This window comes from Schistocerca piceifrons, chromosome 6 (assembly GCF_021461385.2).
Source record: "Schistocerca piceifrons isolate TAMUIC-IGC-003096 chromosome 6, iqSchPice1.1, whole genome shotgun sequence".
In the NCBI taxonomy this organism is placed as follows: domain Eukaryota; kingdom Metazoa; phylum Arthropoda; class Insecta; order Orthoptera; family Acrididae; genus Schistocerca; species Schistocerca piceifrons.
Window position 1 is genome coordinate 260,046,474 of NC_060143.1, and position 13,075 is coordinate 260,059,548.

Genomic DNA, 13,075 nt, shown 5'->3' on the forward strand with positions numbered 1-13,075 from the left:
CATAACACCACGTTTTTCCACTGTTCAACCGCCCAATGTTTACGATCTTTACACCAAGCGAGGCGTCGTTTGGCATTTACTGGCGTGATGTGTGGCTTATGGGCAGCCGATCGACCATGAAAGTCAAGTTTTCTCACCTCTCGCCTAACTGTCATATTACTTGCAGTGGATCCTGATGCAGTTTGGAATTACTGTGTGATGGTTTGGATACATGTCCGCCTATTACACATTACGACCCTCTTCAACTATCGGCGGTCTCTGTCAGTCAACAGACGAGGTCGGCCTGTACGCTTTTGTGACGTACATGTTCTTTCACGTTTCCACTTCACTATCACATCGGGTACAGTGGACCTAGGGATGTTTAGGAGTGTGGAAATCTCACGTACATACGTATGACACAAGTGAGGCCCAATCACCTGACCACGTTCGAAGTCCGTGAGTTCGGCCGAGCGCCCCATTCTCCTCACTCACGGTTTCTAATGGCTACTGAGGTCGACGATACAGAGTATCTGGCAGTACGTGGCAGCAAAATGCATCTAATATGAAAAACGTATGTTTTTGTGGGTTTCCGGATACTTTTGACCACATAGTGTAAAAAAAATGGTTCAAATGGCTCTAAGCACTATGGGACTTAACATCAATGGTCATCAGTCCCCTAGAACTTATAACTACTTAAATCTAACTAACCTAAGGACATCACACAGTCATCACGAGGCAGAGAAAATCCCTGACCCCGCCGGGAATCGAACCCGGGAACCCGGGCGAGGGAAGCGAGAACGCTACCGCACGACCACGAGCTGTTGCCCCACATAGTGTAGCTTTCTCAGTCAATCCAGAGAGATTTGTACCCTTTCGGTAGTCATTCGACGGTAGTTAAGTTGGTGTCGGAGAGAATCCCTCTGGTCTCTGCTCTTAAGAGTGATTTGGCACTGGCGTGTGTGTTTAATGTATGATGGTGTGTAGCTATTGAACTGATGTACACGTTTCATCTGCTAGTTCATTTTCAAGTTCGCTAGTCAAATTCTTATATTTTTCAGAGTTTGGACACGAGTATATTTTCCCGTATGTAGTAAGTTGTTCCGATCCTTGCTTTGTGTAAGTGGTCCACGTGGTATAGTAAGTTCGTTACTCCAGCACAGGGTTCGTTACTCCAGCACAGATTTAAATTTCAGTTGTTTGACTTCTTCCTTAACTGGAATGTATGTGCGAACTTCTAGTTTTAATTTTGTTTCAATATTTAATAGTGTGTATCTTTTTCATACCACATGGTGGTGATTTCACAGTGTGATATTTCAGTACCATCTTGAATATCTTTTTTTTTTTTTTTCTTAATTCTGCGTGATACTTTATTTCTATATGTGTATATACGGTTTACAGAATATTCAACTACATTTGCGAGACTTTCACGCCAGCGTAGCTTAGGTTCAAGTGCAAGGTGATGCAGATAAATTGCTTTTTCGCGTAGTGTTCCATGGTATTCGTATTCTCAATAATTCAGTCATAGCGATAGGGATGAAGCTCTCAGACTTACTGCGACGGGCCAAAATCTTTTTATCTCTATTCTTGTGTGTGTGAATGTAATATGTTTGTGTGAACTTTACTCACGAGCGCCTGAGATTTCGTTTTAATTTACCATCGCTATGTACCTCAGCAGTCAATGTAATAATAATAGAAGTAAGTTAAATCATAAAATAAAAGGCAACGACAAATCATAGTTCGGAATTACTTTGTGAATTTTGCTTCTCAGACAAACCCATCCCGCTTTGTAAGATTATTTTTAATACATCGCACCTTGCGTATCTGAAGCACAAGAGACTTTTTTTGTGGCTTAAGCTCCTGCTTGCTGTGAATTATTTGGTTTATCGTTTTTGCTTAAATTGTTCCCATATGCTCATTCCATATATTCATTTGGATCTTTTTATCAGTATTAACACATTCGTTATGCTTAGCAATTCAGTGATTATTTCAGTTCTTATATTAAATTTTCCCAATTTTAATTAAATTGAGTGGCGACCCAGCAGAATTTTATGGCACACGAAACTTACAGTAGACTGCAGAGTTCCACACTGACTAACTTCTCCCAATTTCTGTTTGAAAATCACTTTCCAGATAACCATTTCTCGCATTAATCACCCTTTAGCCTTTAGTAGCAAAAATGTAGGGGGTAAATGGGCGGAGGGGGTGGGCGACAAATTACAAGTGGCTTGTGCCGAAACATATTCTTGAATCGGCCCTGGAAATTAACATAATACATGTAGCAAGCAACGAATTACCTTAGTGAGCAACAAGTTGCTAGGAGGAGATAGTGCCGTACAACACCGAAGAGTTTTCGCACGTGTGCCCTATCAGCTGTGATTGTCACCTGATACAACACAGTCTTTGAGATTTCACAAGGTAGGCTACATTATTTTCAGAAAAGTTCTGACTCATATTGCACATCATCAGCAGATGAAATGAAATTAAAATTAGGATCACGCACTGAGTCATACTCAGCTACAAGCAGAGTGCTGTTTAAGGTAGTAGTCTGTTTTTATCAATTATACTATGTTAATTCTCATTTGTAGTTTCGTGTAGCCTTGAGGCTTCCCTAGTATGAAACAATCAGGAACAAATTGTAGAGCAAATGTCGCCAATTCGAAGCGCCCCATAGAAACTTCACTCCACACTCATCTTGTGGCCCTCTTATTGATATTTTGTTTTCTCTGAAGTGTTCTGCACGTTGCCCCGGCCATTCAGCAGAAACATTTCGCTTTCACCGACTAAGCGATATCAGCGATTACACTGTATTCACTACAAGTAAATGATACTATTTGTCATTTTGATTAATGCAGACTGATAGGCAGTTTCATTTAACGAAGATGTATTACAGACAATACTGTAAGGGTTTTGTGTTGTTATTAACATCTGCTACTGACGGCTGCTTCTCCCTTCGTGCCAGCAAAGGCACGAATCAAATTTACTATACACACACACACACACACACGCGCGCGCGCGCGCGCGCGCGGTTAGTCTATGACTCTGGATATTATTCATAACTATGTTTTAGATCAAAATCATAGTTGCAACAAAGAAAATCTCTGAGCTATCCATATATTTCTTATTTCGGATGCCATTCAACGCAACAGTAGCAGCTGCACCGCGTCTTCGAAAGCATCGATTCCAAGCTCAGCACATCATCTGAGCCAACTTATTCTTCCTGTCGTTAGTCTAATGGAGAACTGGCATTTTTGCAGAGCACGTTTGACAGCCTTGTGATCGTCAATATACTTCCTCCGGTGATTCAGTATTATCCCAACAACTCCATTGATATTTCCTTCCCATTTCCTATACATAATCTTATCGATTCTCACTTAAGGTGTAACATTGGGATGTGAAATTTATTATTTGATTCCATAAAGGTCATTCCACGCAGAAACAATGACTAATCTCACTTTAACATTACTAATTCTCTCTATTAATGAAGAGCACAACACTGATAGGGGACTGCAAGTTCTGTCTCGCTAGCTAAGCGCTAAGTGACTGCTTTGTGCGGGAAATGCTGCCATGTTTCTAGATTCCTATCTTGCTGGAGACCTGAACATTTTGTAGGTTTCTTACTTCTTCTCTTACCGAGCTCTGTCTTCCAGATCGAAAAGCTCTTAACTTCGCCATTTTAAGTCTCACAGCAATTTCGATTTAGTCCCTGTAAATCTAAAGGTGAAATATTTAAGAACATGTGTCCTTGCACCCTTCTTTAAACTTATATTTTCTTGTTTATATCGATATAGGTGTTAATTGTTTTCATTATGTATGGCTCTGAATAATTTGGTGACTGGGTTCTTTTAGAGTCTACTCTCACTGCAAGGTTTACGTGTTTTTGTGGTAATTCCTAAATGCTTGTTGAGTGGCACACAGGAATTCACGTAGACACACACGATATGGGAGTCAAAACTGCGTATCATCTTGCTACTAAATGATGTTTTGTGCAGTCTCGTATTACAGATGCTGTTCGTTTAATTAAATTGAACTTAAGTCATAAGGTACCGGGTATGTTGCATTTCTTTAGTATTAGAATAGGGCATACTTTTATTGTTATGATGGCGACGAACGAATCGTCACCAATGTGAATGACTGGTGGCCAATGCTAAATATAAACGTAGAAATCTCTTCCTTGCACATACAGCAGGTTTGTCAATGAAGTCTATAAGGAGCTGGCTGCCTGGTCTGGATGTACAACGGCAAAAATAATTAGAAGTCGTTGTTAAAAAATAATATATTGTACTTAACTGGTGGTACAGGAGTCTTCATAGTCAGGAGGATTATAATTACAAACAGAGAGCTACAGAGGCATCACATAGGCCATACTTGAACTTAGGGCCTTGTTAGAGATTGCTTCCCATCAGCTGAAGGCTATACTACTTTCCTACTTGACGTCCCGAGAGAGTGGCCGAGCGCATACTAAAGACTTGTCGCAAGCTGCGGAGCGGCGCTAGTCTCGACTCGCGGGTCCAGCGATACTAGTACGGACCGTGGTCGATAACTGCAACCCCTAGCAAGTGTGGTATCGATCGTTGACACCACATTTATGGCGTTTCTCGTTGGTTTATGGACTGTACTAGAAAATCGTGACAGAGAAATTGATTACGAACAATATATCCCCCCACAACCTCCTCCTCCCATTAACTACAATAGTTTAACGATTGCCATGCAGTTTTTGGATTCCACGCCTCTTTACTGTTAGGAGAAAAGATGACGATAATCCATGTTTGATGTTCATGTGCCTGTGACAGCAACCACGGAGTTTCACAAGCAGAATGTTGACAGATTGATTCAGGACGATCGTCGTATCACTCAGAGAGAAATTGCAAGCAGAATCGGCATTTCACAAGAGCGTGTGTTTCACATTTTTGCTTTGCTTGGCTATCAGAAGATCTGTGCACGATGAGTACCCCGGACACTGACTCCTGAAAAGAAAGCGCACAGACTTGAAGTTTGCCAGGAATTCCTCTCGCGTTTCGAGAATGAAGGTGACGCCTTTCTCCATTCAATTGTGACAGGAGACGAAACGTGGGTACACCATTACGACCCGGAGACGAAACGTCGCCCCAGAAAAAGAAATTGTAGCCCTCAGCTGGAAAAATCATGGCCACAGTGTTCTGCGAAGCAGATGGTGTTATCCATGTTGATTTCCTTGATCGTGGAACAACAATAAATTCGGAGTGTTACATTACAACGCTTCGAACTCTGAAACGACGGCTAACAAGGGTCCAAAAGAAAAATGGAAATGTTTTCCTGCAGGATGACAATGCCAAACCACACACTTCACGTGCCACCACAGTAGAGACTGAATCTCACCACGGTACGGCATCCTCCATACAGTCCACATTTAGCACCGTCTGACTTCCATCTTTTCCCGATAGTGAAAGACGATCTGCGGGGACATCATTATGCTTCTGATGAGGAAGTTGAGAGAACTGTGAGACTGCGGTTGCGGAAACAGAGAGTCGACTTCTTTCGTCACGGCTTCATAAAACTTGTTCATCGTTGGCATAAATGTATCCAATTGGCTGGTGATTATGTGGAAAAGTGAATATTGGTAATTAAAGATCACATTCTAAGGACTATTTCTGTGTTTGGTTTAGTAAAATATTCCCATCCAAAACCAATTAACGAAGGCAGAGGCATTACTTTCCATTCAACCATCGTAAGAAGAGTTTATTTAAAAATTATAGCTAATTAATATATTAACAGCGTGGCAAACAAAATATTCATGAAGTTCTGCACCAACCTAAATTTTTCAGGTAAATTTCGCCTTCGTAGACTATAAACATTAATATTCTATTAATATAATGCTGTATGAGAAAAGTTCGCTACCTCCTTGTCAGTGCAATTGTATAAGACGAAAGGCGGTTTAAAAACGTAAAGACGAGATTTCTCAATAACTGGTCTTTGCGTTTACACTGCGTCATATATATGAGCCCGCCATAAATACAATATATACATCAGAAAAGGATCACAAATGGAAAACAATACTTTCAATAGAAGTTTTCCCATCCTACCGTGTGGCCAGATCGTACAGTTGGCTATTGTGTGATTTTATTTAAGTTATTACAAAATAAAGTCAAAAGCACGCATTAAGTAGCCAATTCTGCTAGTAAATATTGATGTGGTCGAAAAAGGAAACGCCGCCTGCTGTGGCCGAAAGATTCTAGGCGCTTCAGTCCGGAACTGCGCTGCTGCTACGGTCGCAGGTTCAAATCCTGCCTCGTTCAGGGCTGTGTGTGATGTCCTTAGGTTAGTAAGGTTTAAGTAGTTCTAAGTTCTAGGGGACTGATGACCACAAATGTTAAGACCCATAGTGCTTAGAGCCGTTTCAACCATTTTTGAAAAAGGAAATGAATGTTTCGAACAGGTTGTAATGAAGCTCCAGACAATCAGAACTCTCCTCAGTGTGGAGCTACCTATTTACCACACGAACAGGAACCAATGGTCTGTGTAGGTTGGTAGTCTGTTGGAACGATTCTGGCTACGTACGCTTCATTTCTGGATTCGAGTCTCACATCAGACAACCACTTTTAGCATGCACAAACAGACCCTCTTCACCTTTTGTAATGCCAGTTGAACACTGTAGTGTTGCACCATGACTCAAAACGCACGTTAAAACACAACGTCCCTTCGCCACCCATTGGAGGTGAGGGTGTGTAGATTGGGCCATTAGAGAGGCGAATTTCACGCCAGGTAGAAATTCAGTCACCAGTAAGCTTTCTTACATGAGAGATTTTTTTATTGTAAGGTCACAGGGCACTTATTTCTTACGGTATTGGAAATTGAGATGTTGAAAATATTGGTACTGGACTGGGGCTCGAACTCACATCTCCCCTTTCACTGGGTTCTCTTAGAAAGGCGCGTGGCTGCGTTCGAATCCTGGTCTGGCACTAAGTTTATACCCGGTCATTTCAAGTTTTAGCATGCACACGCCAAACTAAAGCGGCAAATTATTATGATTTTTAAGGCCTCTCCATGCTTTGTCGACGATAACAATGGGTTCTGGTATCGACTCCCAGACACAGAACTTATCGTCACTCCTAGTTACTGGTGAAAAAGAATTCGGTAGTCAACGTCTCTTCATGAGTAGTCATCAACGATGAGATGTGTATTGTTCGACTCCAAGTTAGCATAGAACTTTTTGTCATGCTATTTCCAGTTTAGACATGTGCATAGCTCGTTACTGGTGAAATAAACCTATCTTAATGTCTGTTCGCGATTAGAAGTCAACGAGGATAGGTGCTGGTTTCGTATCCGGGCAAGGCAAAATTTTCTCGTCCCTTCGTTTCAGTTTCAATCATCTCGCTACTGGTGAAACATTGCGATTTATAAAATTTGATTGTGCTTAGTTAACAGTCCGATTTGGTGCTGTGTTCGGATCTCTGTCCAACACAAGACTCTACACCATGTCATTTCAAGTTTCAATGTGCACATATTTTGTTATTTGTGATTGAAACCGCATTTAAGATCTTTCATGGTTAGTTAATAGGGACAGTCGTTCGTGGGTTAGTGTCCCGGTGCCAAGACCAGTACAACTATTTTCGTTGTGTGCCAAGACCAGTACAACTATTTTCGTTGTTTGATTTCAAGGTGAAAGTTGGTTTCTGAAACGTCATTTATTGTAATAAATTTGAGTGAGCAAGCATAATGGCTGCGTCATCTCTAACAACCAGTTTTCTGATATTTGCATTATCATGGTATTGACCTGTATCTGGATTGATAGCCATACAGAACAATTACCTCTGGAGGGCTTTTGAAGTAACCATTTTGAATAGTCAAAGAACTGTACCGGAAAGAGAGCAGAGTATCCGCAAGACATGGTTATCTGGGTTGCATACAAATCGTACGAAATGCAATTCGGATAGTTCGCATACTTTTGTGCATGATGGTACATCTACATCCATTCTCCGCAAGTCACCTGACGGTGTGTGGCGGAGGGTACTTTTAGTACATCTATCGGTTCTCCCTTCTATTCCACTCTCGTATTGTTCGTGGAAAAAAAGATTGTCGTTATGCCTCTGTGTGGGCTCTAATCTCTCTGATTTTATCCTCATGGTCTCTTCGCAAGATATACGTAGGAGGGAGCAATACACTGCTTGACTCCTCGGTGAAGTTATGTTCTCGAAACTTCAACGAAAGCCCTTACAGAGCTACTGAGCGTCTCTCCTGCAGAGTCTTCCACTGGAGTTTATCTATCGTCTCCGTAACGCTTTCGCGATTACTAAATGATCCTGTAACGAAGAGCGCTGCTCTCCGTTTGATCTTCTCTATCCTTTCTATCAACCCTATCTGGTAAGGATTCCACACTGGTGAGCAATATTCAAGCAGTGGGCGAACCTACTTCCTTTGTTTTCGGATTGCATTTCCTTAAGATTCTTCCAATGAATATCAGTCTGGCATCTGCTTTACCGACGATCAACTTTATATAATCATTCCATTTTAAATCACTCCTAATGCCTACTCCCAGATAATGTATGAAATTAACTGTTTCCAGTTGCTGACTTGCTATATTCTAGCTAAATGATAAAGGATCTTTCTTCCTATGTATTCGCAGCACATTACACATGACTACATTGACATTCAGTTGCCATTTCCTGCAGCATGCGTCAATTCGTTGCAGATCCTCCTGCATTTCAGTACAATTTTCCATTGTTACAACCTCTCGATACACCACAGCATCATCCGCAAAAAGCGTCAGTGAACTTCCGATGTTATCCAAAAAGTCATTTATGTATATTGTGAATAGCAACGGTCCTACGACACTCCCCTGCGACACACCTGAAATCACTCTTACTTTGGAAGACGTCTCTCCGTTGAGAATGACATGCTGCGCTCTCTTATCTAGGAACTCTTCAATCCAATCGCACAATTGATCTGATAGTCCATATGCTCTTACATTGATGGGAATTCTATGATTGCACTTAAGTCCAAGGTATTTAAAAACATCTATCGCACAAATGAAAAATTTTTGTAATGCTTTATGCAACGTTCAACTTGAATGCACAGTCAAGAAGGTACATTTTAATTTTGCCTTTGTTAACACCATGAAATCTTTTTTAGGTCACAGTTAGAAAATGAGCTTTACTGTCAGAAATGAGTCACTACAAAGAAATGACTGTTATCTCACTGTGCCTGATAGTGAAGGAAAATTAAGATTTTAACTACCCAAGCTACTGGTCCTACCTTCGATCAGCATGTTAGAAATTCATAAGCTATTTAAAGTATTGCTCTATTATTGCAAGTTCTTTAAAAATCCTGCTCAATCAAGCATACGGAAGTCCAAACAAGAATAGCCTATAAGAAGACAAATACATTAAATACCACTGAAGACTGGGAAAGACCTGAAAGAATTGTGCAAATGGTGGACAAATTTAAATACCTGGGAGAATTTATAACAGGAAGGAACAAGAGCAAGGAGGGAATAACAGAGAGTCTAAAGAAGATGAGGTCAGTCTTCTGCATGACGAGAGAGATATACAATAAAAAGAACATATCCACAAAGGAAAAGATAAGCCTCTCAAGGCAACGGTGAGGAATGCTGTATTATATGCTGCGGAGACGATGACACTAGGAAGAAATGGGGCAGAACAGCTAGAGAAAGAAGAGAGGAAAAAAACTGAGAAAAATACTAGTTCCCAAAAGAGGTGGAGAGAGGTGGATGGAAAGACCTAGAGAAGAATTGTACCGGAATATGAGAACAATATCTGGGGAAATTAGACTTAAAAGGGCTAAGGTTTGCTGGACATGTAGTTAGGATGAGTATGGACAGAATGACGAAGAGAGTGTGGGAAACAACAGGGAGGACAAGGGTAAAGACAGGAACCAAGTGGGTTGTTGAACTTCGGAAGGACTGGCTTTAATTGTGGATCAAGGTCGAAGGAAAGGGAAATTTGAGGAAGAAATATACACCGACCAATATGCTGGAGATTAATGACAGAGAAGAATACAGGAGAAGATTAGAGCGTCACCCTTGGAGCCGACAGGAGAAAAGGACACTAAAGAGCTCAGAAGAAGAGCGGGAGAGAAGAAGAGAAAGAATGAAGAGGTTCTGGAAGAAGAAGAGGAAATGCAGTCCACGAAGGGGCTACCTGTGGTCCTACAGAGGCCGTAACGCAAGATGAAGATGATGGGTACTGTTTTCCAGTCCAAAACTGCAAATAGTTAATTTTATTACAAAAATAGGAAGAGCGTTGCAGGGCCCTGACAGCGTGAGGCCCGTAGATTGCGCTGCATGCACTGTAAGGGAAAGCCACCTCTACTTCCCTTTTCAAGTTGTAATTCAAGTCGCAGCTGCAGTTCTGTATTCTGATAGGTTGCCCGACTCTAGCTGGTAAGCAACAGACACAGCTGGAAGCCCTGGTCGTACCAGTCACAAAGCCTCTTCATTATGAGCGTCAGCTGAAGGCCGGACAAAGCGCAGCGCAGGCCGGTGTTTTGCCGAGTTGTGACACCCACCTATCCGGCGACTGTACTCTGCCAGCGTGGAGCCCCCGGGCGGTCGGCGCCAAACCGGACTGCGAATGAGCGAGCGGGACAGCTGCCGTCGTTGCGAGAGCAGCGAAAGGACCGACACTGGCTAAAAGCCGCCCGCGTATATAAAGGACCCACGCCGCTCCACGGGCAGTACTCGATCGCCAGACCGACACACAGCCACTACCACTCCACCATGTACAAGCTTGTAAGTACCAATCAGGTGGACAGTTGAATCTGCGGTTGGTGTCCCAAAGATATGTTCAGCCTTTTACGATAATATTACACCTGTAGTTTTGTGTGGGTTCTTCAGAGACAGAGAGTGATCTCTGGGATGTAGAAAAGAGTCTCGGATATCCAGCTATAGTATAGTGATCTAACATTATAAAATATTATTTTCCACATATACATGATGTTAAGGGTATAAGTGCAGATATGGTGATCATTGGCACTTTATTACATACCCACTCCAGTGTGCTAGGAGTTTTTGTTTCTACGTCCAATAGTCTTCCCGCAAACACGTCACGTAATGTGTTGCCTGATGTTTTCTGCACCGTCGTAACTGCGCAACCAAGCGGATTTTGCGTGTGATGCATTCACGCGTCCGCACTTCAATACCTGACCCCGGCTCATGGGAAAATAAGCATTCATGGCCTGCACTTGCCGCATGTACCTGGACATACAAACCAACCTAGCATACTACTCCTAGTAGCTATAATGTCTGCAAATGAAGTAAATACTGCTCTAATATTGTTCAGAACTGAATCAGATACTAGTTTAAAATTAGATGTGATAGATTTCACAGATGGTACGTAACAATAAACCAGAAGAATATCTACATCTCACGTTATAGTGGATTAAAAGTGTTTTTTTACATAACTCATTTTCATGGTCTAGCCCACAGTGTCATCTTCTTCAGTATCAAATTAAGATTTTATTATCAGAAATTATCATGGGGTAATGAAGTAGTTGCCACCATAGCCTCGTATTTTCTAGAATTAGGTGAAACCCACTTTTCCATTGGGATGGAAAAATTGGAAACCCCTTTGTCTGACATATAGTCGTTCAGTAACATTGCATGGAAATTAATTTTCTTTCAGAAACCAATCCTCTGATATTGTTAATATTTGCAGCCATTCTTAAGCAATCGCTACTTCAACTCTGTTTATCTTGAAGATAAGAACAACAAATTATTATTTGACTTTCGCAACTGTATTTTCCAATCGTTTTAAGAAAAAACTTGCTCTTTTTAAAACACTGAAAATCCATAATAGAATTAGATAAGCCATGTTTGATTAAGACTGATAGTAAAACTCCACTGGCAAAATGTCTGTAACATTAATTCTCATATACTAGACAGACACATAATTCCTTCCTTTCCGTTAGAAGGTCTGGGCTGAGAGGCCATTTTGATATATTAAACTAGTCGCTGATCAATCTTCCACATCTGCAGCAGAGATAACACAGCAGTCTCTCGTAAATGGAAACGAAACATCAGTGAATAGTTTTATAAAAAGTCACATCCTGTCGGTCTAGATGGTGTAACTGAAGTAATCACCGGCCCTGAGAGCCATCAGTGTGTTGCTAATAATCTTATCTCATTCACTAATTAAATATAAAAGAGAACAGAACGTAGACTTATTTGTATGTGAGTTGCAAGCGCCTTTCCACCGTAGTCGTTCAAAAATCTTCTGCCTCTCCTCGCAGCTGATCCTGTCCGCGCTGGTGGCCGCCGCTTCCGCCGGCTACCTGGGAGGCTACGCCGCCCCCGCCTACGCCGCCCCCGTGGCTGCGTACGCCGCCCCCGTCGCAGCCGTGGCGCACGCCCCCGTGGCTGTGGCCCACGCCGCCCCCGCTGTGGCCGTCGCGCACGCCCCAGTCGCCTCCTCCGTGGCCAACACGTACAGGATCTCGCAGACTGCACGCCTCGCCTACGCCGCCCCCGCCGTGGCCCACGCCCCTGTCGCCTACGCCGCCCCCGCCGTGGCTCACGCCCCCGTCGCCTACGCCACCCCCGCCTACGGCTATGCTCGCTACGCCGCCGCTGCCCCCGCTCTGGGCTACGGATACGGAGCCTACGGCTACGCCGCCCCCGCTCTCGGCTATGGTCACGCCCTCGTCCATTAAGGCTCACACCAACTGTAGTGTACTTCAAGTTTAACATAAAACCAAATAAAAAATAAAAAACTTTATTATACAAAATATCTGCAGAATTTTTTTAATTTCCCTTCCATGATACATCATCATATGACCAGACTCTTTGGTGGGATGGAAAGAACGTCTGTATTGAAAACATAAGAAGATATTAACTGGACACTACACTATGATGGTGCAGAGACCTGGACATTGAGGAAGGAAGATGTAAGAAGTTTGGAGGCACTAGAGATGTGGATATGGAGAAGAATGGAAAAGACCGAGTAAGGAATGAAGAAGTATTAAAAAGAGTTGGAGAAGACAGAAACATGCTGAAAGTCACCAGAGAGAGAAACAGAACTGGATTGGACATTGTTTGGGGGGCCTGTTTATTAGAGGAAGGAATAGATGGAATGGTGGAGGGAAAAAGGGGAAGAGGAAAATGAAG

General features: G+C 42.3%; 1 protein-coding gene across 1 annotated transcript; it reads left to right on the forward strand.

Annotated features, from left to right (window-relative positions):
- Positions 1 to 10,648: 10,648 nt before the first annotated feature.
- Positions 10,649 to 12,621, forward strand: LOC124803261 (cuticle protein 12.5-like). Its single transcript, XM_047264445.1, has 2 exons — positions 10,649 to 10,702; positions 12,202 to 12,621. The coding sequence occupies exons 1-2, from the start codon at positions 10,691 to 10,693 to the stop codon at positions 12,619 to 12,621; spliced, it is 432 nt and encodes a 143-aa protein (XP_047120401.1). The 5' UTR covers positions 10,649 to 10,690.
- The last annotated feature ends 454 nt before the right edge of the window (positions 12,622 to 13,075 follow it).